The following is a 27,321-nucleotide window of genomic DNA, read 5'->3' on the forward strand; positions in this document are numbered from 1 at the left end:
GGAGGAAATCATTAAATTTTATAATTTATATAAGTATGATAGGAGGAAAGAACAGCGGTACAAGTGGTATTCACTTGTCCACCTTTTAAAAATTAATTTGATTTTTTTAAAAACTTACTACCTATTATTTTTGCTATCGTTTGTAGGAGTTAACACTTTCTTTTGCAGGAGTTAATACTATGTCTATGTAGGAGATTACCTACATTTGTAGGAGTTTACTATTCCCCAATTTGTCTACCCAGTCACATGACCCATATATCGACGATATATATAAAGGGGCTCGAAAACCAGACCAAATGTTGACATTCAAAAAAACATTCAAAAAACCCTCACTGACGACAGATGGTTAAATCTTTTGTGCCACTCACCAAAATATTGTTAATTGTTTTCCTATGGGAATAAATAAAATAATGAGTTTTCACATGGCCACTTAGAACTTCTCTGAAAAGTAAAATTACCTAGTTATCGCACCGGATAAAATATTGTTTTAAATAATAAAGTTGTTTTACTTTTCCTTATAGAGCATCATCTTCTCGAAAATTATAAGATAAAACAAAGGTTCACAGCTTTAGAAGAAGGAAATGGCCAAGGTATATAATAGAATATAGTATCATATTAAATAATTATTATTATTTAAATGTAAAGTGTAAACATATAATTAAATAGTAGTTAATGTGATTCATAATCGTTGGACACACAATTATAAATAATTCATATAAATATTAACTAAAATTTAAAAAATGTTGGACAATTTGTACCATTCTGCTGTATTATTAGTTGTCGATCATGTCATGGTTGTGTTATATTTGAGTTTATTGATATATCATTGTTTACGAAAAACGATTCTGAGCGAAGACTCTGTATCAGCCTAGTTTGCTTGTATGAATAATCCAATTTCATAATTAAAAAGGTGGCTAAGTGGATGTCGCTCTGCTGTACAGTAAGTTACAAGTGGGTCACTGTAATGGATGGTGTTAAATTTGAATTCAATAATATAATATCATTGTATAAGAAAAACGATTCTGAGCGAAAATGGTCATTTAGCCTATGATATTAATGTAAATCAAGTAATTTATATACAACCTATTTACGTGGAATCTTGTTTTAAATTTTCAATCCGTAGCTACAAAAGTTGAACATTTTATAAATTTTTAACTACAAAATAATTATTAAATTTGAAATTTGAAAAATGTTGTCGAAATTCGATTATTAAATCCTTATAAAAAAAAATGTTGCCTTTGTTTTTTTTAACATTTTTCAACTGCTATTGTAACAATATACCAGGAATCTTGCATTAAATTTTAACGCTTTTTTACCCAACAAATAAAATTTTATTGATATTTGTAGAAAAAAAATGAAAACTGAAAATGTCCGTAACAGCTCAAAATCAGTCGAAATATTTTAAAATTGTTTTTATGTATAGAAAAGGCTAATATAAACATTCAATTAAAATGTCGTGTATCTACGGTCATTAGTTTTAAAGTTACACCAAAAACCAACCTCAATTTTGTCAAAAACCAATTTTGCGTAAAAACTCCCTTTTTTCCTTAATTTTTCTTTTTTTTTCACGGTACTTTTGAAAATTACTGGGAAGTTTAAATGTTGACCACTTCGATTCACCAACAATATTCACTTTCCCATCGAAAAAGATACCAAAGTTGAAAATCAAAGCATTATTTCGACTACTTATCGTGTACACAGACACAAAAAAAAAACACACGCACACCATTGTAAAATCAATACATTCATCGTTCCACTTAAAATCTAAAAAATTAACAAAGATGACTGTAAACAGCAAGACCTTCCAGTGTTCTTTTTCTTTTTGTTATAGGTATAACAACTGTTGGGTACCTTCTACTTAAACTTATTATGTTAGCTATGAAAAGAAAAACTTTTATGAATTTCCAACTGAAAAATAATTTACAACATTTTACAAAAGGATCAAGGCTATAAATAGCTCAAAAAGAATCAAAATTGTTGGAAAATTTTACCAATACTTATATAAACATTTTGTGAACTTTAAAGATTCCACAGTTATTCGTTTCGGAAATACAACTAGATAATATCAAAAGTGGATTAATGGGTTGTTATTTTAAAATTAATTTACCACTGAATATCAAATATTAAAAAAACAATGAGTAAGTTATGATCAGTTTAAGTACATTTTTATTTCTTTATAGGCAGAAAAACTAATGTGACATCTTCTACTAAAATTTTTATTCTTACCTATGAAAAAAAAAACTTTTATGAATTTCTAACCGAAAAAAAGTTCAAAATTAAAAAATTTCTATAAACAGCTCAAAAACAGTCAAAATTGTTTAAAAATAATGCCATGTTTGGAAAATGGTCATTTTAACATTTGGTAAAAATCTCATGTACCTATTTAGGATTATTCGTTTTACAACAAAATATCAAAAACTGATTGGTAAAAATTTCTTAATTTACCGATAAAAATCCAATACTGTAAAAATTTTAAATTCAAATGCTCATAAAAAAGTTTATTTTCCGGTAATTTTTTTCTTATTGATTTAGCTAAGAATATTTGTGGAAAAATTTCTAATATAAGGAAAAACGTTTATATTTTCGAAAATATAATAATTGAGCCTATATGTATCTTTAATGTTTTTGAACTTCTATTAATAAAATAAATGAAAAACGTAGCATTATATTTTAAAGCTTTTTTAATAATTGAAAAAGTTTTTAACGAGAATAATTTTAAAAAATATCTAAAAATCTAAAAGTGTCTCAAGGCTTTATAGCCTTTATAACTAATTCAAAAAGAGTAAAAATATTTAAAAAATATTACCATTTATGGAAAATACTAATACAAATATTTAAAGAAAATTTCATGAGTTCACAGTTATTTATTTTTGAGTTACACCAAAAAAATAACATTTTTCAAAAATTGGTTTTTTGTAAAAAATAAAACTTTTTTTGTTTTTCTTGACACTTTCTTAGATTCTTTGAAATTTTTAATTTTGACCTCCTAAAAGTACTAACAAGGTTTCTTTCTATCAGAAAAGATATTGATCTCGAAAAAAGGAGTATTTTTTCTACCCAAAATGTGGATTCTAGACAGGTAAAAAAAACGCACATCATTATAAAATCAATACATTCTTACGATCCGCTCAGAATCTAAAATAATTAAAATAATGTAGTTCTTTTCTTTTTCTTATGGATCTTAAGCATCGGAAATAATTGCCATTAGCATTTGTAGTGGCCAGGGGGTAATGGTTGATTGAGGAACACGTGTACGTTGGGCGGCAATGTTTCGTCACTAAAAACCTGGGTGTTCATGGGTCATCTATCCGGGAACTATACGCGATGTCGGCAGATGCATGACCTCACAATACGTTAGTTACTGAGGCCAACTACCGAGCCACATCATTCCCCATAATGTTGTTTATAATACGATTATTAGTTATTACGTGATATAATGTTATACATTTATAATTAATATTGATGTATATAGTATTTATACATATCTATCATATTAATATATTACATATATTAATTTACCTTTAATATAAAATATAATAGTACGTACCTATAAATAATTTTGTTTCAGTGGATCAAAAGTATTATGATTTGATGAAAAATTGTGAGTAATTCATATTATATTATTTTTCTCTAATTGAAATTAAATAGGTACATCTGTATCTATATCTATATCTATATCTATACTACTTTATAAAATTAAGTCGCTTTTTTTTGTCCGGGCTAATCTCTGAAACTACTTATTCAATCGTCGTGCAATTTTTTTTAAATTAAAGAGGACATCACAGAGAAGGTTTAAGGCAAAAAATTAGTCCGATTAAGTTAATAAATAATTAGTTATTATTAATTAAAATAAACGTGTAAATTGTATATACCTATATATATATTATTGTACATATGGTGCGGGCCACGGGTTTCCTGCGACCTGCAACCTGACCTTTTTGTTCGTCGAATTGTATTGTGTTTGATATCGGCGGGTGTTCCGAGAAGTTTATACACGTACACCAACAACATGTATAATATCCAATATTCGTATTAATATCTTAATAATATAAATGTATACTGCTAATAACCAAGGTAGGTATTGTGTGCTCGCGTCGTCTGGCGCCTCCCACTCACTACTATCCACCGCATTCAATATCAATCATACGCCGATGTTATTTTCAGTCGTTACGTCAAGACAGTTGCCTTCAGTGTGTTACGTAGACTGCATCGCTGTTTGCCAATGTTTTCATTCTATATATTAGTATAGTCTATACCAGGGGTCACCAAATGGCGGCCCGCGGGCCGCATCCGGCCCGCGAATGCATTTTAACCGGCCCACAGACTGAGAGGAAAATCCAATAATTTAATACTTATTATAAAGCGCGACTGTTGTAATAATAAATGTTGCAGGTAATTTCTTATCTTTGTACATTATTACTGCATTATTAGGTTTTTTCGGCTGCAACAAATATTATACTAGCCGTGAAGCATATCTTATCTTATCTGTTTTATTATTTATTTGAAATTTCATTACGACAAGTCGACAACTCGTTAAGTCACACATATTAATATACGTACTACACGTCAGTCCGTCAGTTATCGGTGAGACGGTGGTGTCCGCTGCGACGTAATTTTTGTTCGTCCGTTCCGTTTTGTTTATTAATTTTCATAATTAAATAATATATTATTCTTTGTTTTAATTTGACTATGGATAGAAAAAGAAGAAAAGTAGAAAATGAAAATAGACAGTTTTGTCCTGAATGGATGGACTTATATTGTTTTATTTTACCAGATAGAGTAGGTGCCTTACTTGTTTGTTTAATTTGTAATCAAACGGTGGCTGTTATGAAAGTGTTTAATATCAAACGTCATTAATAGACACACAAGTCATTTGCCGAAAAATTCCCATTGAGTACTGGCATTTATTTCATAGGTGTAAAAACCACCGAGGGAATGGTCTTATAACTCCCCGTCACACAGTGATTAGAAATGGGTACTGGCATTTGTAAAACAAAAATTGAAAATCTAAAAATGAAATATAAATCGGCAACTCAAATTTTGAGCCATGCAATGACTGAACAACAGAAATGTGCACAGGCATCTTTACAAATTTCGTGGATACTCGGTAAACATATGAAGCCATTTACAGATGCTGATATTGTTAAAGAATGTATGCTTCAATCTGTAAATATACTGTTTGAAAATAAAAAGGAAATTGTCGAAACTTTTCGTCATATCCCAATATCAGCATCCACTAACACGAGAAATACTGAAGTACTGGCCAAAGATAATCACAATCAGTTGAAACAAGATCTATCTACTGCTGATTTTTATTCTATAGCCTTGGATGAATCTTGTGATATCACAGATACATCTCAGCTAATAATTCACGTGAGATACTTGAGCAATATCAGTGGGGCATTTTACGAAGAGTTATTAACACTTTTGCCGTTATCAGGGACCAGCAAAGGAAATGATTTGTACAATGCTGTAGTATTGTATTTTGAAACAGAAAATTTAAATTTGAAAAAAATTATCTCTGTTACAACCAATGGTGCACCAGCGATGATTGGCGCTCATCAAGGCTTTGTTCAAAGATTAAGAAATGACCCTAAATGCAACTCTGATCTTTTATCGTACCATTGTATCATTCATCAAAGCGTCCTTTGCTGCAAACTGGATCCGTGTTTGGAAAAAATTATGAAAACAGTAATGAGTATTGTTAATTTTATACGTGCAAAATCTTCACTCCAGCACAGACTATTTAAGGCACTTGTTCAAGAAAATGATACTCAGTTTGACTATTTATTACTTCATAATAATGTGAGATGGCTGAGCAAAGGAAATGTTTTGCAAAGGTTTTTTAACTTACTGAATGAAATTGAACTGTTTTTAATTCAGAGTACACATTTGTCTGCCAAAGACTATCACGAATTTATCAGTGATAATAGTAACATAGCAACTATTGCGTTTTTGACAGATATATTTCAACACATAAATTCGTTCAACTTGAAACTTCAAGGTAATCAGAAACTAATTTGCCATTTAGTTTCTGAGGTAAATTGTTTTTGTAGAAAAATTGACTTTTTTTTACAAGATGTTGGTAATGAACGTTTACATTTTCATAACTTGAAAAAAGTTGTAGATGAAAATCACGAGATTGATCTGACAAATTTTACGAAGTTTTTGGAAAGTTTAAAAACTGAATTCGAAAGACGCTTTGCTGATTTCAGAAAAATCAAAAACGTTGTACAACCATTGAACAGTAGTCTTACTCTGCAGCCTGATGGTGAATGGATTAACGAAGCAGAAAATGTTTTCAACTGCAATAGAGCACATCTTCAAATGAAAATAATTGAATTTCAATCAGATGATGTCCTAAAAAATTTGTATAATGAAAAGTATTCAAAAACTGAAATTGATTCTACATATGATGAATTTTGGTTGAAATATGTATCTGAAAAGAAATACCCGACGTTGAAATTATTGACAGTGAAAATGTGTACAATGTTTGGCTCCACATACGTCTGTGAGTCTGCTTTTTCAAAAATGAATTATATCAAAAACAAATTCCGATCCCGACTCACCAACGAACACCTTGAAATGATGATGAAGATAGCTACCACAAACCATAACCCCGACTTAAAGCAGCTAGTTGAAAGCAAGATCTGCCATTTTTCTCATTAAAAATATTAATTGATAATTGTTTCATATATTTATTAAATTAAATTATATTTTCATTAGTTTTAGTTACATAATAATTAATAAGTGTACATATTTTTTTTTTAGAAATAAAGTATTTTTGACCAACCGGCATATTATAATAATTATTATAAACTTTGAATTTTTATGGCCTGCGAGAATTTTCCGAATTCTTAATGTGGCCCACGAAAAATATTAATTGGTGACCCCTGGTCTATACTGTATAGATTTCCGTATTTATTTTAAAATTGCCGTACGCTGATATTATTATCGTTGTATGGACTGTGTAATAGTTTTCTATCGTTTTCGAGAACACGTCTTTTATCGATTTTGATTGTTATTTTATTAACTGTTGATTGTTGGCTGGTTTAATCATTTAAAGCCGTAATTGATTGTACTATTTATTAAATTATTTACTATTTATTTAATTGATTGTACTACTTTCATTTTTAAAATGCATCGACGAAAGTTAAACATTGGTCGATCTCAGAATGATGCCAAAAGAAAGCGTGTAGTACATAGAGAATTTCAAGCAACGAATGATAAAATAAATATTAAAAGTTTCTGTAATTCAGTACCCACAATAACAAAATTGGTTCAAAACGTGTACCCGAACATTCAAAATATATCTTCTAAATCATTGAAATGGTTTCAAGAAAGGGCTATTTTGTCACCAACAAATGAGCAAGTCGACAAAATAAATGATTTGATTCTATCTAGGTTTGACGCTCAATCACAAATGTACTATTCAGTTGATACAGTTTTAGAAAAAGAGGATGCAGTCCATTTCCCAACTGAATTTCTTAACTCTTTAACACCTCCTGGAGTCCCACCACATAAACTGATTTTAAAAATAGGGGCACCTATTATTTTAATGAGAAATTTGAGCCCACCCACACTTTGCAACGGTACAAGACTACAAATCAAAAAATTGAGAAGTTCATTACTCGAGTGCATAATATTAACAGGCTGTGGTAATGGAAAAACTGTTTTAATACCAAGAATACCAATTATACCCTCAGATTTACCTTTTAAGTTTAAACGTATTCAATTTCCCGTTAAATTAGCATTTGCAATGACTATAAATAAAGCACAGGGACAAACACTTAACGTTGCTGGAATTGACCTAAGCGTTCAATGTTTTTCTCACGGTCAACTATACGTCGCCCTGTCACGTGTGACATCCAAATTTAATTTGTATATTTTTGCCCCTGATCCAGAAAAAGTTGATAACGTTGTTTATAAAGAAATTTTTTAAGTCTTTGAATAATTATCAAAATACTGGCATAATTCATCTTTTGTTCCATCCATAGTTATACCTACAAAATGTACATACACAATTTACATACATCTGAGAAATCTTGCAATAGCGAAGCATTGCCGGGTCAGCTAGTAACATACATATATAAATAATTTTAGCAACCGATTTTGCGTAAAATTTTCCGTTTTTCCTTAATTTGTATGTTGCTTTTCACGGCACTTTAGAAAACTATTGGGGATTTTAAACTTTTACCTCCAGAATGCACCAACTAGATTCACTTTCTCATCGAACAAGTTACTGTTGAAGAAAGTCAAAACAGTTTACTGCCCCTAACGGTGATGACGCCAGACACACACACACAACCACACTTTATTGTTAAATCAATATTAACAAAAGTTGGAAAAGTGAGTGTCACTCTGCTGTACAGTAAGTTACAAGTGGGTAACTGTAATGGATGGTGTTAAATTTGAATTCAATGATATAATATCATTGTATAAGAAAAACGGTTCTGAGCGAAAATGGTCAGTCATCCTATGATATTACTAAGTATAATTGATGATATTATTGTGAATAAAGTAATTTATATATAAACTATTTACGTTGAACCTTGTTTTAAATTTTCAATCCTTAGCTAAAAAATTTGAACATTTTATACATTTTTAGCTATAATATAATTATTAAATTTTAAAATTGATGAATTTTGTCGAAATTCGAACTTAAATTCCTTAAAAAAAAAATGTTGCCTATGTATTTTTAATATTTTTCAACAGCTATTGTAACAATATATCTGGAGCTTTGCATTACATTTTCAGAAAAAAAAAAAACTAAACAAATTGAATAGTGACAATGTCCGTAAACAGCTCAAAAAGAGTCAAATTATTTTCAAAATTGTATGGTGTATAGAAAATGCTAATATAAATTTCAGTGAAATTTTCAAGTTTCTACAGTCATTCGTTTTTTAATTACAACAATATAAGAAAATCGTTATATGAGAAATCGAGTGAATATCCAATATTGTAAAAATATGAACTTCAAACGATCATAACAATTTAATTTGATATGCTTATAGGCATTTTTTTTTGATAAAGGTAGGCAAACTTATGAGGAATTTAATATTACATTTTAAAATCTTAGATTTAAAAAGAAAATTTTTTATGAATTTCTAACTCAACATTTTTTGCAAATTTTCGTCCTTTTTACGTATTTTGTCAATATTTGAAGTTTAAATGCTTATAAAAAAAATTGTTACTATGGCTTTTTAATTTTTTTCAACTGTCTTAGAAAAAATACTCTAGAAGCCTTCTATTACATTTTAAGCTTTTTTAACCAACAAATAAAATTTTATTGATATACCTAGGTAGTAGTTACCTACTATACAGTACTTTTGCATCAAAAAAATTTGTATTTATATAACAGTACCTATTAAAATGCCAACCCAGATAAAAATAATTGTATGGACGTATGAAATTACATTGTATATCAAGATAACAAGATAAATATATATTAAATTAAAACTTATCTAGTTAAAATGCAACTAGGCAACATTTATTATAATAATTTAGGATGTAACTATATAAATATGGCCTTTGGGTGCTATGACAACAATAGTTAGACAGTAATTTTTAGTAATGACATGGTAACATAATGAGTTATGATCAATAAGTATAAGTGTTATGTCTCATAATAGTGTTTATAGGAATTTAAATTAATAGATATGTAAAAAATGTTTTTATGATTAAAAATAAAAAATTAAGAATTACATTCCTATTTAAAGCGACACACGTGAAATGAATATTATGCAAAATAATATTATAAAAACATTCTCTTAAATACCATGTATTTTTTTAGTTTCACCAGCTGGTTAGGTAGTCGATAGGTAAGTTGTAGCCTGTAGGAAGGTAGTGAAGTGTGATCCACCGTCGAATGACGTTAAACCGTAGGTATTGGTGTTAAATAAGTAACACGTAGATTACGTATACTAAGATTACCAATTTATTAAATTAGACACTTGTTGACTGTTTTAATAATGTATATAATGCTTTTATAAATTGATATTAATTCTAAATATTTCAATTGAACACAAAATAATTAATGTATATATAATTTAGGTAATGAATCTATATAAATACTGACACTGAGAGAGGTTCTGATTAAAACTATATGAGGCTCTGTAATAAACTATAAAAGATGCTCTGACCAGTAACACGGGTGTTACTCACTGTTTCGACCTTACACGACTGCCGTCCGCCGGACGAGGCCCGCCGCAACGGTCCGTCCAGGCCTATAAGAATGTGCTGACCCAGCCCTTTCGGTCACGTAGACCATCGTGAGAACCGAATCGGTCACACACTCGTCTTACCCCCAGTCAACACATTTATCCCTATATATGTATTACATACATACATATATATACATAGTACATACATACATACATACATACATACATACATACATACATACGTGTGCATGCATATTATACAACATACCCCCAGCGTTAAACTGGAGCAGTCCCTGCGACCTTAATTACTACTCCATAAATTTCTTACACTACGGGTACACCTAGTTACAATACCGCCACATGGTGTCTATAATGCTTAAACTTACTTAATTTATTCTACACTTAAGGCAATACAATTTTTTTTATACAAACTTAAGGGTTAACTTGTTCATTGCTTGGAATATTGTCCGCTACCTCTGGACTATACATTTTTATGACCTGGTTCTTAAACTTAACAACAACTATACTTATGGTTAGAGTTATGAATAATATGGATATGTACATAACTGTAAAGTGAAATTCAACTTTAAATATAAATAGAGGTTCCAATGCCTTACGTTGGAGGTTATTTATTTCGATTGCCTTATGTGCTAAAGAGTTTAGATTTTTTATTTGGTTTAAGTTCGAAAAATTTTGGGGTAATACAGATGGTAGAATGTCTGCTAACAGAGAGATTACACTGACTTTTGGATTTTCTGGGATTACGTCTGCTTGTACATTTCTAATGTTTTTATTTAACGGTACGAGTACACAATTTTCTGTAAAAATTTCACATGACAATGAGGTGGTCAACCTACCCACGCCCGAGATCTCCACGGTATAGCTTTGCAGAGGTTCTAAACAGGTAATCGTACATGTGTGTGGTTGTGCATACTACATCAAGAATTGGTTTTTGACAATCGATTCCAAATGGGTGTGTCTAATGTTACAAATTTAATTTTACAATTTCCTAATGTATTTTGCGAGTTAGCCAACCGTGAAATTTCACACAAACTAGATCCCGTTCGGCGGTGTATTGGTTGATCACCCTTACAAAGAGTGTATAATTCTAGCCTAATACATAGTTCCCATTGACTTAATTCTAATACAAAAAAATGTTAATTATTATTACTTAAAGCAAGGTAGTCGACTTCAGGGTCAATTAAAATTACTGTATCTTTGTCGTATGGAATGGGCAGAGAAACGGGGTGATACATGGTATATTCTTCGTTACTTACCAGAGGAATACCTATGGAAAATACTAAATGGTCGTCTCTATGGAAAATTGCTATTTCCGAGATTCGAATAAGCTCTGTAAGAGATTCGGTGTTTACTACTAACGGGAGGGTGGTTCCTACTGGAAGATTAATTTTTATTTCCCTTAATTCTGTAAGTAGTTTGCTCGAAGTGAATACACTGGTGTGAATCTTGCCATCCAGGGCAGAGTTAACTATGGACATTAGATTTTGGGTTTCGTAGGCATATTGGTTTAATATAACCTCAAACAGGAACGATTGTTCCAGTAACCTTGACCTGAATTCTACCTTATTGAGCTTCTGGATGATCTGCTTAGCTTGTTCTTGTAAAAACTCACAGTTTTCCTCGAGTTTCTGCTGGTGTTTAGACAATTGCTTCATTTGATTTTCTGTTTCCACCTGAACGATTCTAGTCCTCTCCGGAATTAAGTTTAAATCCTTGATTTTGCTCTCGCTTAATGCCAAGATTTTATCAAAAATAAACTCCGTATCGATCTTTGAATATATACCATATAGAAAATTCGTCATGCTTTGAATTTTGCTGCCTAATCCTCGACGCGTTCTTCCCCCTTCTGAAGAATTGTAGCCAATTGATACCATCATGTGATGATTGGCCTCAATTTCATACATGTAAGGTAACGTTGCACGGGCAAACGTCTGAACGAACTGATCGCAGGTGGGTGATAACTCTAAGAATCGCTCGGTCACCTGCTTACAGACCTCCACGGTATTTTCATACCGTGACTTTATTACCGAAAATTTAGAAGTTGGAGTTGCTAGGTCAATATAAGCTACTAGATCCCAACTGAGGCGAGTCACTTTTACTGGACCATGGTGTTCGAAATATAACCCCTGATGGTCTGGAAACGACGTGATGTTATAAACCTTATTGACTGCCTCTAATTGCCGTTCCGGTTTGTATCCCATTTGCCCAGTGCTAAGTACACTGAATTGAATGACAGTTCTGCAACGATATTTGTTATTGTTAATAGAAAATTGCTCTTCCCCTCAGAAATTTATGTACAGCATCGCATTTCTTATATCTAAGTTAGTTTTAGAATTGTTAACTTAATATTTAATTTTATCGCGTATTTACAATGATCAGTCCACAAAAGGACGGATAAGATTTTTGTGTACTGTCACCCTCCTTCTATCCTTTTGCAATGTTACATTTTCATTTGCTCTAAGCTCGATCACCTCATAAGGTCCCAACCATTTAGGACTAAGTTTCCCTTTTCGAGCGTTGTCTTTGAGGAGTACACGATCTCCCACGTGAATGATGATCTGATTCTGATTCTGATCGTAAGCCTCTTTCGTCTTCTGTTTGTGTTCCAACAGACGATCCCAGGCTATTTGATGTGCCACTTGGAGTTTCTGCTTCAATTCTACATGGAAATCTTCATAATTGTACCGAGGTTCTGGTGGTTTTGTGAACGAGTTTGGCATTGTCACAGTGCGTCCATACAGTAGTTCATAGGGTTGTTTTCCTGTGGAACGATGTTCTGAGGAATTGAATACGAACATGGCATATGGAATGAACGTATCCCAATTCGTTTGATCTTTGTCAACGAAATTCCGCAGATATTCCCCTAGCGTTCTATGGCTTCTTTCCAAAGCTCCATTAGCTTGTGGATGGTAGGGAGATGTATTGCATTTTTTTATTTTCAGCAGTTTGCATGTCTCGGCTAAGATCTTGCTTAAAAACTCTGTGCCTTGATCACTAACCAGCATGTTTGGAATTCCATGGAGACATACACAAGAGGTCACGAAATGATACGCCACAGTGTTGGCTTCATGATTTTCCATTGGACTAGCCATGGAGAATTTCATGAGGTCACACTGCATTGTTAAGATGTAGGCATTATTGCTATGCGTTCTCGGTAAGGGCCCGACCACGTCGATAAATACCTTCTCGAAAGGTTCGGTGGCCGTGGTACTGATGACCATTGGTTAGGACGTTCTTGACGTTCTTGTTACACGTTTTGTTTATCTGGCATGATGGACATTTGGACACATATTCCTTCACATTATCTGCCAATCCTTCCCAGTTAAATTGTGTTTGAATGCGCTTTACGGTTTGGTTTATACCACGGTGTCCTCCTAAGGGGCTGGAATGATGCTCTGCGATGATCTCTAGTTTTTCCGCATGTGTCAACTCTGTTAGAGAATAAACATGGATTTCGATGTCTGTTTCCTTAAATACAAACCGGATCATGGTCCGGATGGTAGACCAATCAAGTTGGTCTAGTCCACTGCCAAGACGGGGCATCGCTAGTTTGTATATAGTTTGCATCGCTAGTAAAGTCAGGAACATATCCTCCAAAGATGGTTTTTGCCAATATTTTGGTTTCGTTATCATATACAGAATGTACCGATTTTCTTGACGAATGTACAACACTTCATGGACTCTGGGGTGTTGACTTTTTAAAATCTCCACATTGCCAAATTTCCTGCGAAACATGAGGGCCGTGCCCTAGCTCATTTTCACGTCCTGGGATATGCAATGTGCGAGGCTGTAGTCTGATGGTGCGTCGAATAAATCTCCTGATTCCTCTTTTACCCTATGATTGACTATTGATTTGCCTTTTATTAGTTCCAAGTAGGTATCAAAACTGACTCGGGTAACTGGGTTGGATGTTCTGTTCATCATGATTCTCCCCATACGGCTGAGTGCATCTGCATTTGTGTTTGCGGTACCGGGTTTGTAAACCACGTCGTACTGATATTCTGACAATTTAATTCTCCAACGCATGAGCCTGGATCCAGGGTCCTTAACATTAAATAGCCACGTAAGTGGCTGATGGTCTGTGTAGATCTTGAACTGTCTGCCCAGTAGATACGGCCTAAAGTGCTTGACTGACACGATGCTTAGTAGTTCCTTTTCCGTGGTACTGTAATTCTGCTCGGCCTTGTTCAGCGTACGAGATGCATATGCAATGGGAAGATCTTGCCCTATTTCTCGGCCTTGTGAGATAACACTCCCGATTGCATACTGACTAGCATTGGTTGTCAGAATAAATGGTTCCTCGAAGTTGGGATACTGAAGTATTGGAGCCTGAATGAGTTTCTGGATGAGCGCCTCGAATGCTGCCTGGCATTCTGCAGTCCACTCAAAAGGTTGTCCCTTCTTCAATAGGGTTGTTAACGGCTTGGCTATCTGGCTGTACGCTTCTATGAACCTTCTATAATATCCCGAGAGTCCTAGAAATTGCTTTATCTCCGTTGGGTTCCTTGGTACCGGGTGATCTCGAACACAGCTGATTTTTGCCGGGTCTGGTTTTACACCGGTATCCGTTATCAGATGTCCAAGGTAAACTACTTCGCGCCTGAGGAATTGACATTTGCTTGGCTGAAGTTGGAGGTTGAATTTTTGAAGCCGTTGGAATACTTCTTCTAATCTGCTCTCGTGTTCGGGAAGATCCGCTGCATAGATGATTATGTCATCTAAATATACGAACGCCTTGATACCGTTAAGTCCTGCTAATGCAGTGTTCATAAGACGTTGGAACGTACTGGGTGCTCCGCACAACCCAAAGGGCATCCGGACAAATTCAAAATGGCCTTTGTCCGTTGAGAATCCTGTCTTCTCACGATCTTGTGGTCGAATTGGTACTTGATGGTACCCACTAGCGAGATCCAGTGTGGAGTAATATCTGGAACGTCCTAGTTGGTCCAGGATCTCATCGATCCTTGGAATTGGGAAAGCGTCTCCGATGGTTAGTTTATTAAGTTGCCGGAAGTCTACGCAAACCCTGAATTGTGGTTTCCCGTTCGCGTCAGGTTTCTTAGGTACTACGACTAGAGGTGCGTTCCATGGCGATTCTGATGGTTGAATAATATTATCATCTTCCAATTTTTTCATTTGTTCGATTATTACCTGACGGTGAGCGTAGGGAAGTCTATATGGTCTGATGTTTACAGGAGCCGTTTCCACAGGAACCTTCATGTTGGATCGCTGTGGTGAATGGAAGAGGCTGCCCGTCCAAATGGAATAAACTTTGATACTTCCTACACACTCGAAGCAGGCTAGCTCGCTCTTCATGATTTAGATGGTCTGTGTGAATTACCTGAGATATGTCCGCTATACAATCTTCCTTATTTACACTGTCTTCCGATTTCGAACATAAATGTGTGCTCGCCCCTTCAAAAATGTTATATTGTACACTTTCTAGCACCGACACTAATATTTGGCCATTTTCCACCGTATTGAGGGCATTTCCTAACAGGATACGACCCTCACCAATGTTTTGCGTATGAATTATTAAGACTGTGCCGTCTTCCTTGTCCGTTAAGATAGGTATAAGTGTTTCCGATCTCGGCTGGATAGTCAAGATTATTGGGGAAACCGCGGACTCTGGAGGTTCTGGATTTGCTAGATTTTCTGGATTTTCTGGATCTTCTGTTGATAAACTGGAGTTTCTGAAATTGATATTAATGCCATTGTCCTTGAAAAATGGCGCGCCTAAAATTCCCGATTCCGTAATCGGAAAGTTGTCGTGAACTACTTGAAATTCGGCATCTGTCTGCTTTGTCCCAAGTTGAACTTTTAAAGTAACCGATCCTATAGTGAGTACTGGTTGCGAATTGATACCTTTTAGCTCATAGATTATTTTCTCGTTTACCAATACCTCTTTTCTTAATTCCGAAAGTTTGATTATATTTACATCGCTTCCTGTGTCCACTATTACTCTTACTTCATCTTGGACACACTGTACAATTTTGAGTGAAGTTGAGTTATTTACGAGTTTTGCCAAGAAGTGCAGGGTCGTTGCAGACTTATGACAGCGCTCTGAATCTGCTGAACCAAACGTGCGCTGACCGGGTTCGGCTCTTCTCCGTTTTTTGTACTCTGATTCTCCGTCGTATCTCCCTTTGTGCCCTGTTCCTTTTTTCCGTTAACATACTTTCTTTTCCGACACTCCTCAAGCTCGTGTCCTTCCTTCTTGCAATACCTGCATATCATTACCGTTTTTACGGTGGTTTTTGAGTTCGACTGTCCACTTTGCTGGCTGGCTTTTAATTTTGCTTGGTCCCCTTGTGATGCTCTGCAGTCCCTGGCGAAATGATTCGTCCTGCCACACTTGAAACAGCCCTTATTTGAGTTATTGCTTCTACTGTGGTTTCCTTGTTTAGATGTTCCGAGATTAGATTTTCCTGACTGCGGTTGCTGACTTCTGGAGGTCGTCTGCAGACTAAATAATTGTGTCTCCTTTGCCAAGTTTTCTTCTGTTTCCTCTTCCAACGCAAAGGCTAACGCGTCACTTAACTTCTTCGGACCTCGAGCCTTTAATAGTAGCCGATAGGATTCTGGTAACCCACTTATAAAGGCGTTGAGTACCTGATTGTGTAATAGCCTGTCAATATCCGTTCCATTCGAATATTCTCCTGCCTCCATTGTTGCAACGATCAAGTCATGTAATAATTGTTCCATTTTATCATAGTATTCTTGCACTCCTTCATCCGGGCTCTTCCTACACGTGAGTAATTTCATTTGTAGTTGCGGTAATAGCTTTTTCGTTTCTGATATTTCTACAATATTTTTCCGGAACTCCTTGTATGTCGTTATATCCTTGTACCTTAACGACCGCAATGCTCTTCCTGTTAGCTTTACTATTAAACCTTGCACTAGAAGCTCCACCTGTTCCGGATCGACGATCCAAACTGCAAAATCACATGCCCTTAAGAAATGGTAAGCCTGGTCGGGATTTGTTCCATCAAAGTTCGGTACTACCCACATTGCTGCTTCGATGCTTACTCCGGATTTGGGTCCTTCCGTAGAATTAGAGGTATCGTTGTTCATGATTTCTATCTGTTGCTCTGACGGTTTTTGCCTTTTTGTACTTCCTGAATATTTTTGATGCTCTGAATTTGGTTGAGGTTCTGGGTGTTCCGTGTGCTCCTTGTCTTCTCGATGCTTTGGATGTTCTGGACTTTTGACTTTTTGATATTCTTGATGTTCTGAACTTTTGACTTTTGGTTGCTCTGGATGCTCTGAACTTTTGATTTTCTGCTGCTCTGGATGCTCTGAACTTTTTATTTTCGGTTGCTCTGGATGCTCTGGACTTTTGATTTTCGGTTGCTCTGGATGCTCTGAACTTTTGATTTCCGGTTGCTCTGGATGCTCTGAACTTTTGACTTTTTGATGCTTTGGATTTTCGGTACTGGTTTGAAGCTCTGACGTTCTGCCCGACGATTGACTACGCAAGAAGTACCTAGCTTCACCTAAAAGTTCGTCTGTTCGTCCTAAGGTGTCTCTTGCCCTGCGTAATACACTATTCGGCTCATACAAGTCCCCACTTGAGGGATCACTACTGGAGCTATCAAAATCAATTAAATCTTTGCTAATATTATCGTCCGACCCTGATTTCGACATACACTAGCTATAAAGTTCCCAAAAATTAAAAGCAATAAAAAAAAAATAATAATAATCCTAAAAATAATAATAATAAAAAAAACCAAGAAAATAATTTTGAATTAGGGATAGTAGTAAATAGTGTTTGAGGAAGAATAATAGTAAACGAAATAGCAATCCAACGTAATTACTGTCCCCGTAGTAATTAAAAAAAAAATAAAATTCGTGCTACCCAATAGTAATTATTCCCTTTGTAACAATAAAATGAAACTTACAAAATTGTGCCTAATAAATATTGTTGCATATTGAATTGTAGTCGACTGTTGTTGTTTACTCTCGATAACGCTTCTGTAGATAGCGGCACGATGTTGTTGATACTCTGACCCACTGACACGGTGGCGTTGACCTTGCCCTACTCCTGCGGCGGCGTCGCGTACTGCTCCTCGACGATGACACTGTTCAACACGGCGGCGGCGGCGGCGGCGGCTACGACGACGACGACGACGACGACGACGACGGCGATGACAACCGACCCCTCCTCGCTCGTGTGTACGGGACGCTGACCCACAGCGTATGAACGATTTGCCTTGGCGGCTACGGTGACGCGTATGAATATTATATATGACGCACAACAACGAAACTGCCAGCAGCGCGTATCGGACGAATTAACACTATTTCTTAGATCGTATTTTATATGATCGGGTTGCCTCGACGGCGGCTGCGGGACGATGATGTCAGCACACCCGTCCGGTAATGAATTGTATAGATGTATATAGTATACACCGGCGTATATACATATATATTATATCCGACCAGCCGAATGTATAATGTAACACGCCGTTACGGCACTAACGACGGCGGTGCGTAATTTTCCGATATACACTATATATTTTTTTTAAATATGTATACTATATATATACCTTTAGACACTCAAGTCTCCGATTATTGAACGTGATTGCCTTATCTTCCTGTACTGATTTTCCGTAGTGATTTTCTGACACCAAACCGGTTGAAACCAAACGGCGGTGGTCCACGTAGGTTCTTTAGTGATCTCCAAAATTGCACTGTCACAAAATAAATTATGACAATTTTTCCCTTTTAGAGATCCCACCGCTGCCACCAATGAAGTGTGATCCACCGTCGAATGACGTTAAACCGTAGGTATTGGTGTTAAATAAGTAACATGTAGATTACGTATACTAAGATTACCAATTTATTAAATTAGACACTTGTTGACTGTTGTAATAATGTATATAATGCTTTTATAAATTGATATTAATTCTAAATATTTCAATTGAACACAAAATAATTAATGTATATATAATTTAGGTAATGAATCTATATAAATACTGACACTGAGAGAGGTTCTGATTAAAACTATATGAGGCTCTGTAATAAACTATAAAAGATGCTCTGACCAGTAACACGGGTGTTACTCACTGTTTCGACCTTACACGACTGCCGTCCGCCGGGCGAGGCCCGCCGCAACGGTCCGTCCAGGCCTATAAGAATGTGCTGACCCAGCCCTTTCGGTCACGTAGACCATCGTGAGAACCGAATCGGTCACACACTCGTCTTACCCCGAGTCAACACATTTATCCCTATATATGTATTACATACATACATATATATACATAGTACATACATACATACATACATACATACATACATACATACATACATACATACATACATACATACATACATACGTGTGCATGCATATACAACAGTAGTCAAAACAATCCGGGGGTAGCGAGACCGAATTCGTAACGTTGACCGTGTGTAGCAATTAAGCCAGACCTCGTATTTTACATTTTTTTACAATTTATTTTCAAAAATAATTAATTAAATATTTATTTCAATTAATAAAATATTTACGATAGCGTTAGGTTGATGTTGTTTTAAAATGTTTGGCCATATGTATTCTTAAAATAAAACATAGAACACCCAATATAACAATAAGCTTGAAGTTAATATAAAATGTGTTGTGTAGATTTGACAAATAATATGATAGTAAATTCAACTACATAATATGCAATTTAATATAGCCAATAATTGTTGTTATTTTAACCTTATTTGGAAGTCAAGAGGACCATAATACCGGGATAATTTGAGAATCACGCTTAACAAACTACTGTTATTGTCATAACGTGCAAATGTGTATGAGATTAACTCAAATTGGTGTTGAATCTTGAGACGGCACGGTCACCGCGGACCGGCGTCCGGAATAAGAACGCGTAGGGTTTTGGTATTACATCTTATCCTTTATTTATCGTAATATATGTTTATTATACAAAATAATAAGGGTAGTGAGATTCACGAGTGCGACGGCCGGCCTGAATAGACGGACTGTCACGGTGAGAGCTCGACGTGACCAGCGAAAGCCTGGTCCTATTAAGAGTGATAGGAAATATGTTGAGGATATCGGCGTGTAACAGTCGCCGTATGGATGGGGTCAATTATCATTGCACGTGACTCGCAGGAAGTGGCTACAACGGCATATCGTACCCGGGGTTTGACTCAATCAAGTTGTCAGAGGGGGAACGGGGAGGTCCGTTGACTCTTGATCGTTGGAGTCGGTGTTGGCGGATGGTATTGATCGGCGTTATGTGTCGGCGATTAGTCGGGCACAGTGGTGGCAACTTCTGGCTGCGCCCCTGGGTACTTCAGGCGTGCCAGTGAATCGTCGTTCACGCTCTGGACGCGTCGCTGGGCTCGGATCGCCTCGCGATTGGTGGCCGCGGACTCGTGGTTGTCGTCGGTGGGTATCGGTCGGTGACTGGGTGCCGGTCCGCGTGTATTGGTGATCAGCGTCGTGCGGCAATATCGTTTGACGGCGGGCTTAGGTAATTTGATCTGGAAGCGAATTACGGCCGGTTCACATCTGGCTGCTGGTCTGCTCGTCGTCGACTGGTGGCGGGTTTCGTCGAATGGTCAGGTCTTCGTTTGGGCGCATATCGATTCCGCCGATTTTGTATCGATTCCGCCGGCTACTGTTTATAATATCTACATATCGATTCCGCCGGCTACCGTTTACAATATTTACACATCGATTCCGCCGGACACTATTCATCCCCCCCCCCCCCTTTGTATATGTATTTTAAAATGTATAGTCTATTTAGTATTATTTGGACAATATATACAACTATAAATTAAAATATTAGTATTTAATTAATATGTGTATGTGAATATACATATATTGTTAATTGTATATAGTCTAAATTGTATAGTTCAAAATTAAAGTGTATAACTACTTTTGGTAATATTTGGAAACAGTTAATAAGTGAATTTATAAATTTTATAAATCTATAAATCTATTTTTGATATTGTGCAAAATTAATGTTTTTACAACCATCAGGTTTCTTATAATATTATGCGTGTAGTGCACGAGTAAATACATTTTATTTCAAACCGTACCTATTGCTGTAACGTATTAAGCTACGTATTTATTATACTGATTACCTACCTATGACTCTAACTGAAATCTTATCTTTAAGATAAAATATAAGACTATAATAATAGTATATTTATGTTGGCTCGGTTCCACTTATTAAAATATGGACTTCCCTTGTTACTTCTCGCATAGTTGCTGATCAGTATCGACAGTATCGATCTAGTTAACGAAATTGCTCCACGAGTATAAAGTGTCACACACTCGCACATTTGTATTAGGATATTAATTACAATTTGTTACATTTTTAATTACAATGAACTTTACTATTATATCAAGTGAACGAAAAAATGATTTGATTTTGTATAATAATAGTTGTTATCTTTCGCAATGTTTTACGGTTGAAAACCGTAGGCAGGAATAAAGTATTTAAAATGAAAACCACGGAATTTACTTTACTCGAAAACCTTTATTTTTTCTTAAGTAAATATACATTTTAATGAGCGCATTTGCTTTCGAGCACACTACGAACAACATAAACTTGATATGGACTGTATGATAACGGTATTGATAATATTATTACTGATTGAAGTTATACTCGAAATCAAACAATAGTAAATATTATAAAAAAAATTACGTGAAATATTTGGATGCTTTTAAATGGCAGTGCATACATAAAAAGTGTACTGTGAAAATATATGTAGATCAAGCAGTTAAGAACATTTAAAAAAATGAAAGTACACATAATGTCAACCATCACCAAGAAACTGAATTAAGTATAACAAAAAAATCATTTTCCAATGGACTCAAACGAAAATCGGAAGACGAATTGGAAAGGCCTTCAAAAGTCATAAATAGAGGCATTTTAACTAATCCAGAACTAACACAAACGTTTGCAGGTACAGATATCAATAATATTTATCAATTTTTATACCGTTCTCGTAGATCGTCATATCCGAAACTCCCAACAAATATTATAGAAGTAATCAACGTAATGAGCGAGCGTCAAATTAAAACTGTCCAGGACGAAAACTTTATTCTTGTTGTTGATTCAGTAAACAAAATTATATGTTTTTCGAATTTAAAACTTCTTTGTTCAGTAGACAAAATATTTGTGGATGGTACTTTTACCTACTGTCCAAAATATTTTCTTCAGCTTTTTACTATACACATCTTCAAGAACGGACATTATATTCCACTCGTGTACTTCTTATTACCAGACAAATGTAAAGACACATATGCACTATCGTTCGGATATGTGGTTGAAAAATGTTCGGAAATTAATTTATTATTCACTCCGTCGAAAATAGTTTCCGATTTTGAAGAAGCTATACATATTGGTGCAAAAACAATATGGCCAGAAATACGGATGGTTGGTTGCAGATTTCATTTAACACAAAATTGGTGGAAACACATTCAAAGTCTTGGTAAACATATAAATTCAAATACACATACAATACTATTATTGTCGTATTATGTATTATTAATATTAATTAATTTATAATTTTAATTTTTTAGGCTTATCAAAAGAATATAAAGACGCATCAAGTGAAATAGGTAATTGGCTAAAATGGGTATTTGGCTTACCATTACTAAATCCAGAAGAAGTAAGCGATTGCTTTACGACAGATTTGATGTCAGTTTCTCCAGATGATGAAAGGATAATTAGGTTCTGCGATTATTTAGTTGAATATTATATTGATGAAGGTGCAAAATTCAATCCACGTATTTGGGCATCGAGAGAAATAACATAACCAGAACGTACTACAAATAGCTGTGAGTCTTTCCACTCAAAATTAAATTCACAATTCACAAAAGCTCACCCCAACATTTTCATATTCACCCATGTTTTAAATAAAAAATACAAACTGACACTTACATACCTACATATAAACGGAATAAACATCGAGAAAAATAAAAAAAATAGTGCTTTTAACAAAAAAAAACAAAGTATTAAAAATTTATCAAATGATTTGAACGATAATAAAATTTCTAGGTTCACTTATATTTTCAAACATGTGTCCAAATATTATCAAAAGTAGTTTGATTTATACTTATATTTTTATTTTATACTTACCTATATATTATTATTATAATTTTATTCAATTTACATTATACATATTAAAATATCATATACATAATATTAATTAGAAAAAAATGATTTACATTTATACACTTTTATTTTATACTAATATACTATTATTATCATTTTATTCAATTTAGACATGTGACCAAATATTATGATCAACAATATTTACATTTATGCATTTTTATTTTATACCTACATAGAATTTATTATATAATTGTATACAATTTAGGGCCAAATAACACTCATAAATAAGACTTTGGCTTAAGAAAATAAAAATTAATACTTAAATTAAGATTGGTCGAGAGTTCGAGACCTACCTTAAGTTATTATCACAAATTTTTATTTTTAAATTATCAAATATTAAATGTAGATTTTATAAACAGTAGCGGTCGGAATTAATAGCCGGCGGAATCAATATAAACCTTTTTCCTAAGCAGGTAGTTTCGGCGGAATCAATAATTCCCCCTTCGTTTCTTCTAAGTGTTGTAGTATTACTGGGTAGAAGGTTGAATGAAGACTGATTGTGTGTGCGGTTGTGCTTATGTTCGGTACGGAAAGTGATCTTCTTCACCCCGCTTTGGGGCTGTGTGTACGGGGTTGGGGTCGTTGGCTTTGTGGCAGCTTCCCCCACGGCCCCACGTTTATATTTTGGATTTATGTGTCTGGGACAACTTGAGGCCCTGTAATGTGGGTTCCGAGTTGTCCTGGTCGCTTGCGCGGTAATTCTGGGTTCTGATTGGTTGGTCCTGAAAAGGACCGTTTTATGTCATGCGCTCAGTGTTGAGCCGAGATAAATATAAAGATAACTTAATTATTTATTTATCTAGATAAATTATCGGATAATTTTTTTTTATATTGGTTTATGGAACTCTCTGTAAGCTCGTAGAAATATAGAATATATATATAGTATGTTATCAAAAAAGTTATTAGTAAAAATCACCTACTTAATAAATTACTTAATTGTCTACCTATAAATTATAATAAATAAAAGCCGTTTAATAAATTAAATTATCTGGATAAATTCATCTAGATAACGGTGATTTTTATCTTAGATAACTGTCTAAATTAATAATCTCTATTTATCTAGATAAGATAAAAGATGAAATAATATTTATTTATATAAACTCAACACTGCATGCACTAGCATACTGTTACAATCTACAACAGCTTTCTATGTGTGTACCTACAGATCCAATATTTATTACCTAATAAATAGTGGTAAATAGCAGGGATACCAGTATTAAAGTCAAAACCGAAACAGGAAAAAATTGGATACTGGTATTACAATTTAAAACCAAAACCGAAAAAAAATTGTATACCGGTATAAAATTTAAAATCAAAACCGTATAAAATTGGAAACCGGTATTTAATTCAAAACTGAAATCTAAAAAAATTGGAAACCGTTATTTTTTTTAAAAATTTTTTTTATGTTTATACAGTTTACACCAATATATTATTATAATGATTGGATCAAATATACCTACCCATAATATGTACCACAGTTGTTAAGGGGCCTCGGGGCAACATTTAGGCAATTTCTAATCTTGTCATAGCCACCCGGGATCTATGTGTTAGTTCTAAATGATTATTAGTGTGAAATTAAATGCGTGTATGCTCTCTCGTACGAGCATGCACATGTCAATAACTCGATAACCATATCAATTTCACAACACGAATCTTACAAAAGCATACATTTGGTAACGAAAAAGTTAGTTAACATTGTCTGATTTTGATTCTGAAAAAATATTTGCATTCAGCAGAAAAATATCTGTAAATCGTACGAAACATTTTCCGTTATTAATATTAATTTTAATTTTAATTATGATTCGAAAAAGTTGATATTTTCAAGTTTTCAATTACAGTTCACAATAATATAAAATTTAGTTTTTAAAAAGTGCTTCGTAGGATCTAAGGACAATTTTCTGGTGAGTCCAAATTTTATTCTGAAAAACTCAAACTCGCCAGGAATACCCGATCGTACGGAACACTTTGTAAAAATTAAAACTTATATTATTATAAACGGTAATTAATTAAAAAATGCCTGAATTTTGCCACTCGAATAATAGCCGTATCGTAATAATAATATCATGAGTGACCAAAATAAATGTATTAATAGACACGTCGTGGTATTAGCGTTCTTTCATCACTGTACCCTATTCTAAAGTTTGACAGACGACGGTTTCTTAAAATAGGTATTTACTATATTGCCATATTATTGGTCATAATCAAGGATAAAAATTATAAATTAACAGAGAAGGAATTTTTATATTTTATTTTTTACTTGAAAAATCCAAATTATTAAAATTCTCAGGTGGTGAATTTGCACCCTTCGGGCGTGATGTCTCTCGCGATATTTGCATATAACTGACCGTAGTACGCCGATAACGCCGCTGACCGTTTGTATCTCGTTAGACACGACGGCGAAAACGCGACCTTGATACGGCCGGACACTCGTCGGCATGTCTATTTATTTTGACTTTGGCGGCAACAGTGTAGCAGTTCCGGTAAGGTTCCGGTATTAAAATTAATTTAAATAAGGGTTTTGGTGAGGTTTTGGTTACCAATATTCAAATGGTTCCGGTTCAAAAACCGGTACTTTTCGGTAAGGTTCCAGTCCCTGCTCTAATAATGATGCATACAAAATGTATTAAAGCAATACTTGAATGACATTCGTTTTAACTATTATATTATGCAATTGAGTTTTTGTATATTTATTAATTTCAGTGTAATTAATAAATAAATCATATTATAATTATTAGGTCGGGCTCTTAGTGGAGAAGTTGACTATGAAGTATACGTAATGAGACTAATTAATACCGGTAAAATATTTTAATCTAACTATTTCTTCAATAGTATATAAGTACGTATATTATATTTATGTAAGGAGACACTTAATATAATTCAATTTCTTGATTCACTTCAATTCCTAAATATTATGGGTTTTATTAATAACTACATCAAACATTGAAGTTATATATATTTAAAATATTGTATTCTAATATATAATATAATTATATTAAATAAAGAGTTTGGAATAATTAGATTACGTTAGATTAGACTACCAATACTAAAATTTGTTTTAAAAATCTAAGCATTTTAATGTCCAAATTTTTAATTATTTAATCATTCAATATTTACCTATCTAATTAATACTAATTTTCAGGATGCAGACCATTAGGTGAACCAGAGTGGGAAATAGAATTAAAAGATACAGGAGGTAAGATTTTATAATGTTAATAAGTTAAAATATTTTACGAATTACCTAAATTTTAAACTTTTTTTCTAAACCAAACAGAGACTACTGCATTATGACCTGTATTTTCTTTTACATTTTTTCGCATATTTTTGACTTATTATATAGAAATTATAACCATTATACATCCATTACCATATTCCATATATTACATCCATATAACTATTTGTTTATTCCGAAGAACTGTTTGTATGTACCTTTGTCTTAATCCACTTAACAATATTATTTGGGCAATTACATCAAATCCAATAGAATCTATCCATTAGTTTAAACAAATGAAAAATTTTAAAACATTATTACGCCAATTCAGTGTTACTTATTATGTAAAATCTTTCAGAAACTAATGCTGTCGCTATACTTCAAGGGTCAGGTAAAAATAAGATACAGTAAACGCCAAATTTGTTGGTAGTACGGAAATTATCAAGGATATTTAGTTTATAACTGATTAAAAAAATATAATGTATCACTTCATGTTAAAAATTGTAAATTTTTGATTTTGTTATTACAATTATTTAACATATTTTTTATATAACAATTGTGCTTATATAATAGAATCAATAAATCTAATAAAATACGATATATTTTCGAAAGCTGTTTCCTAAAATATTTTGTAATTTATTATATTTTTTACTTAATTAATATCAAAATTACTTCCACATTTAAACATTTTTTATAAATAATTATAGGTATATGTATTGGTACCTACATGTATTTGAGCATTTGAGATCTTTGGGAACGGTCTATAAGCTCACCCTCCCCAATTACAGTTGCTATAAAT

General features: G+C 33.8%; 1 protein-coding gene and 1 long non-coding RNA gene across 2 annotated transcripts; both read left to right on the forward strand.

Annotated features, from left to right (window-relative positions):
- Positions 1–35: 35 nt before the first annotated feature.
- On the forward strand, positions 36–27,134 carry LOC132945207 (uncharacterized). Its single transcript, XR_009664525.1, has 5 exons — positions 36–590; positions 3,569–3,601; positions 26,050–26,109; positions 26,454–26,507; positions 26,881–27,134. It is a non-coding gene; the product is annotated as an uncharacterized LOC132945207 (long non-coding RNA).
- LOC132945795 (uncharacterized) lies at positions 21,615–23,208 on the forward strand. Its single transcript, XM_061015560.1, has 2 exons — positions 21,615–22,628; positions 22,720–23,208. Exons 1-2 carry the CDS (start codon positions 22,196–22,198, stop codon positions 22,953–22,955), a joined length of 669 nt encoding a protein of 222 aa, XP_060871543.1. The 5' UTR covers positions 21,615–22,195; the 3' UTR covers positions 22,956–23,208.
- Positions 27,135–27,321: the final 187 nt, after the last annotated feature.

This window comes from Metopolophium dirhodum, chromosome 5 (genome assembly GCF_019925205.1).
Source record: "Metopolophium dirhodum isolate CAU chromosome 5, ASM1992520v1, whole genome shotgun sequence".
NCBI classification, from domain to species: domain Eukaryota; kingdom Metazoa; phylum Arthropoda; class Insecta; order Hemiptera; family Aphididae; genus Metopolophium; species Metopolophium dirhodum.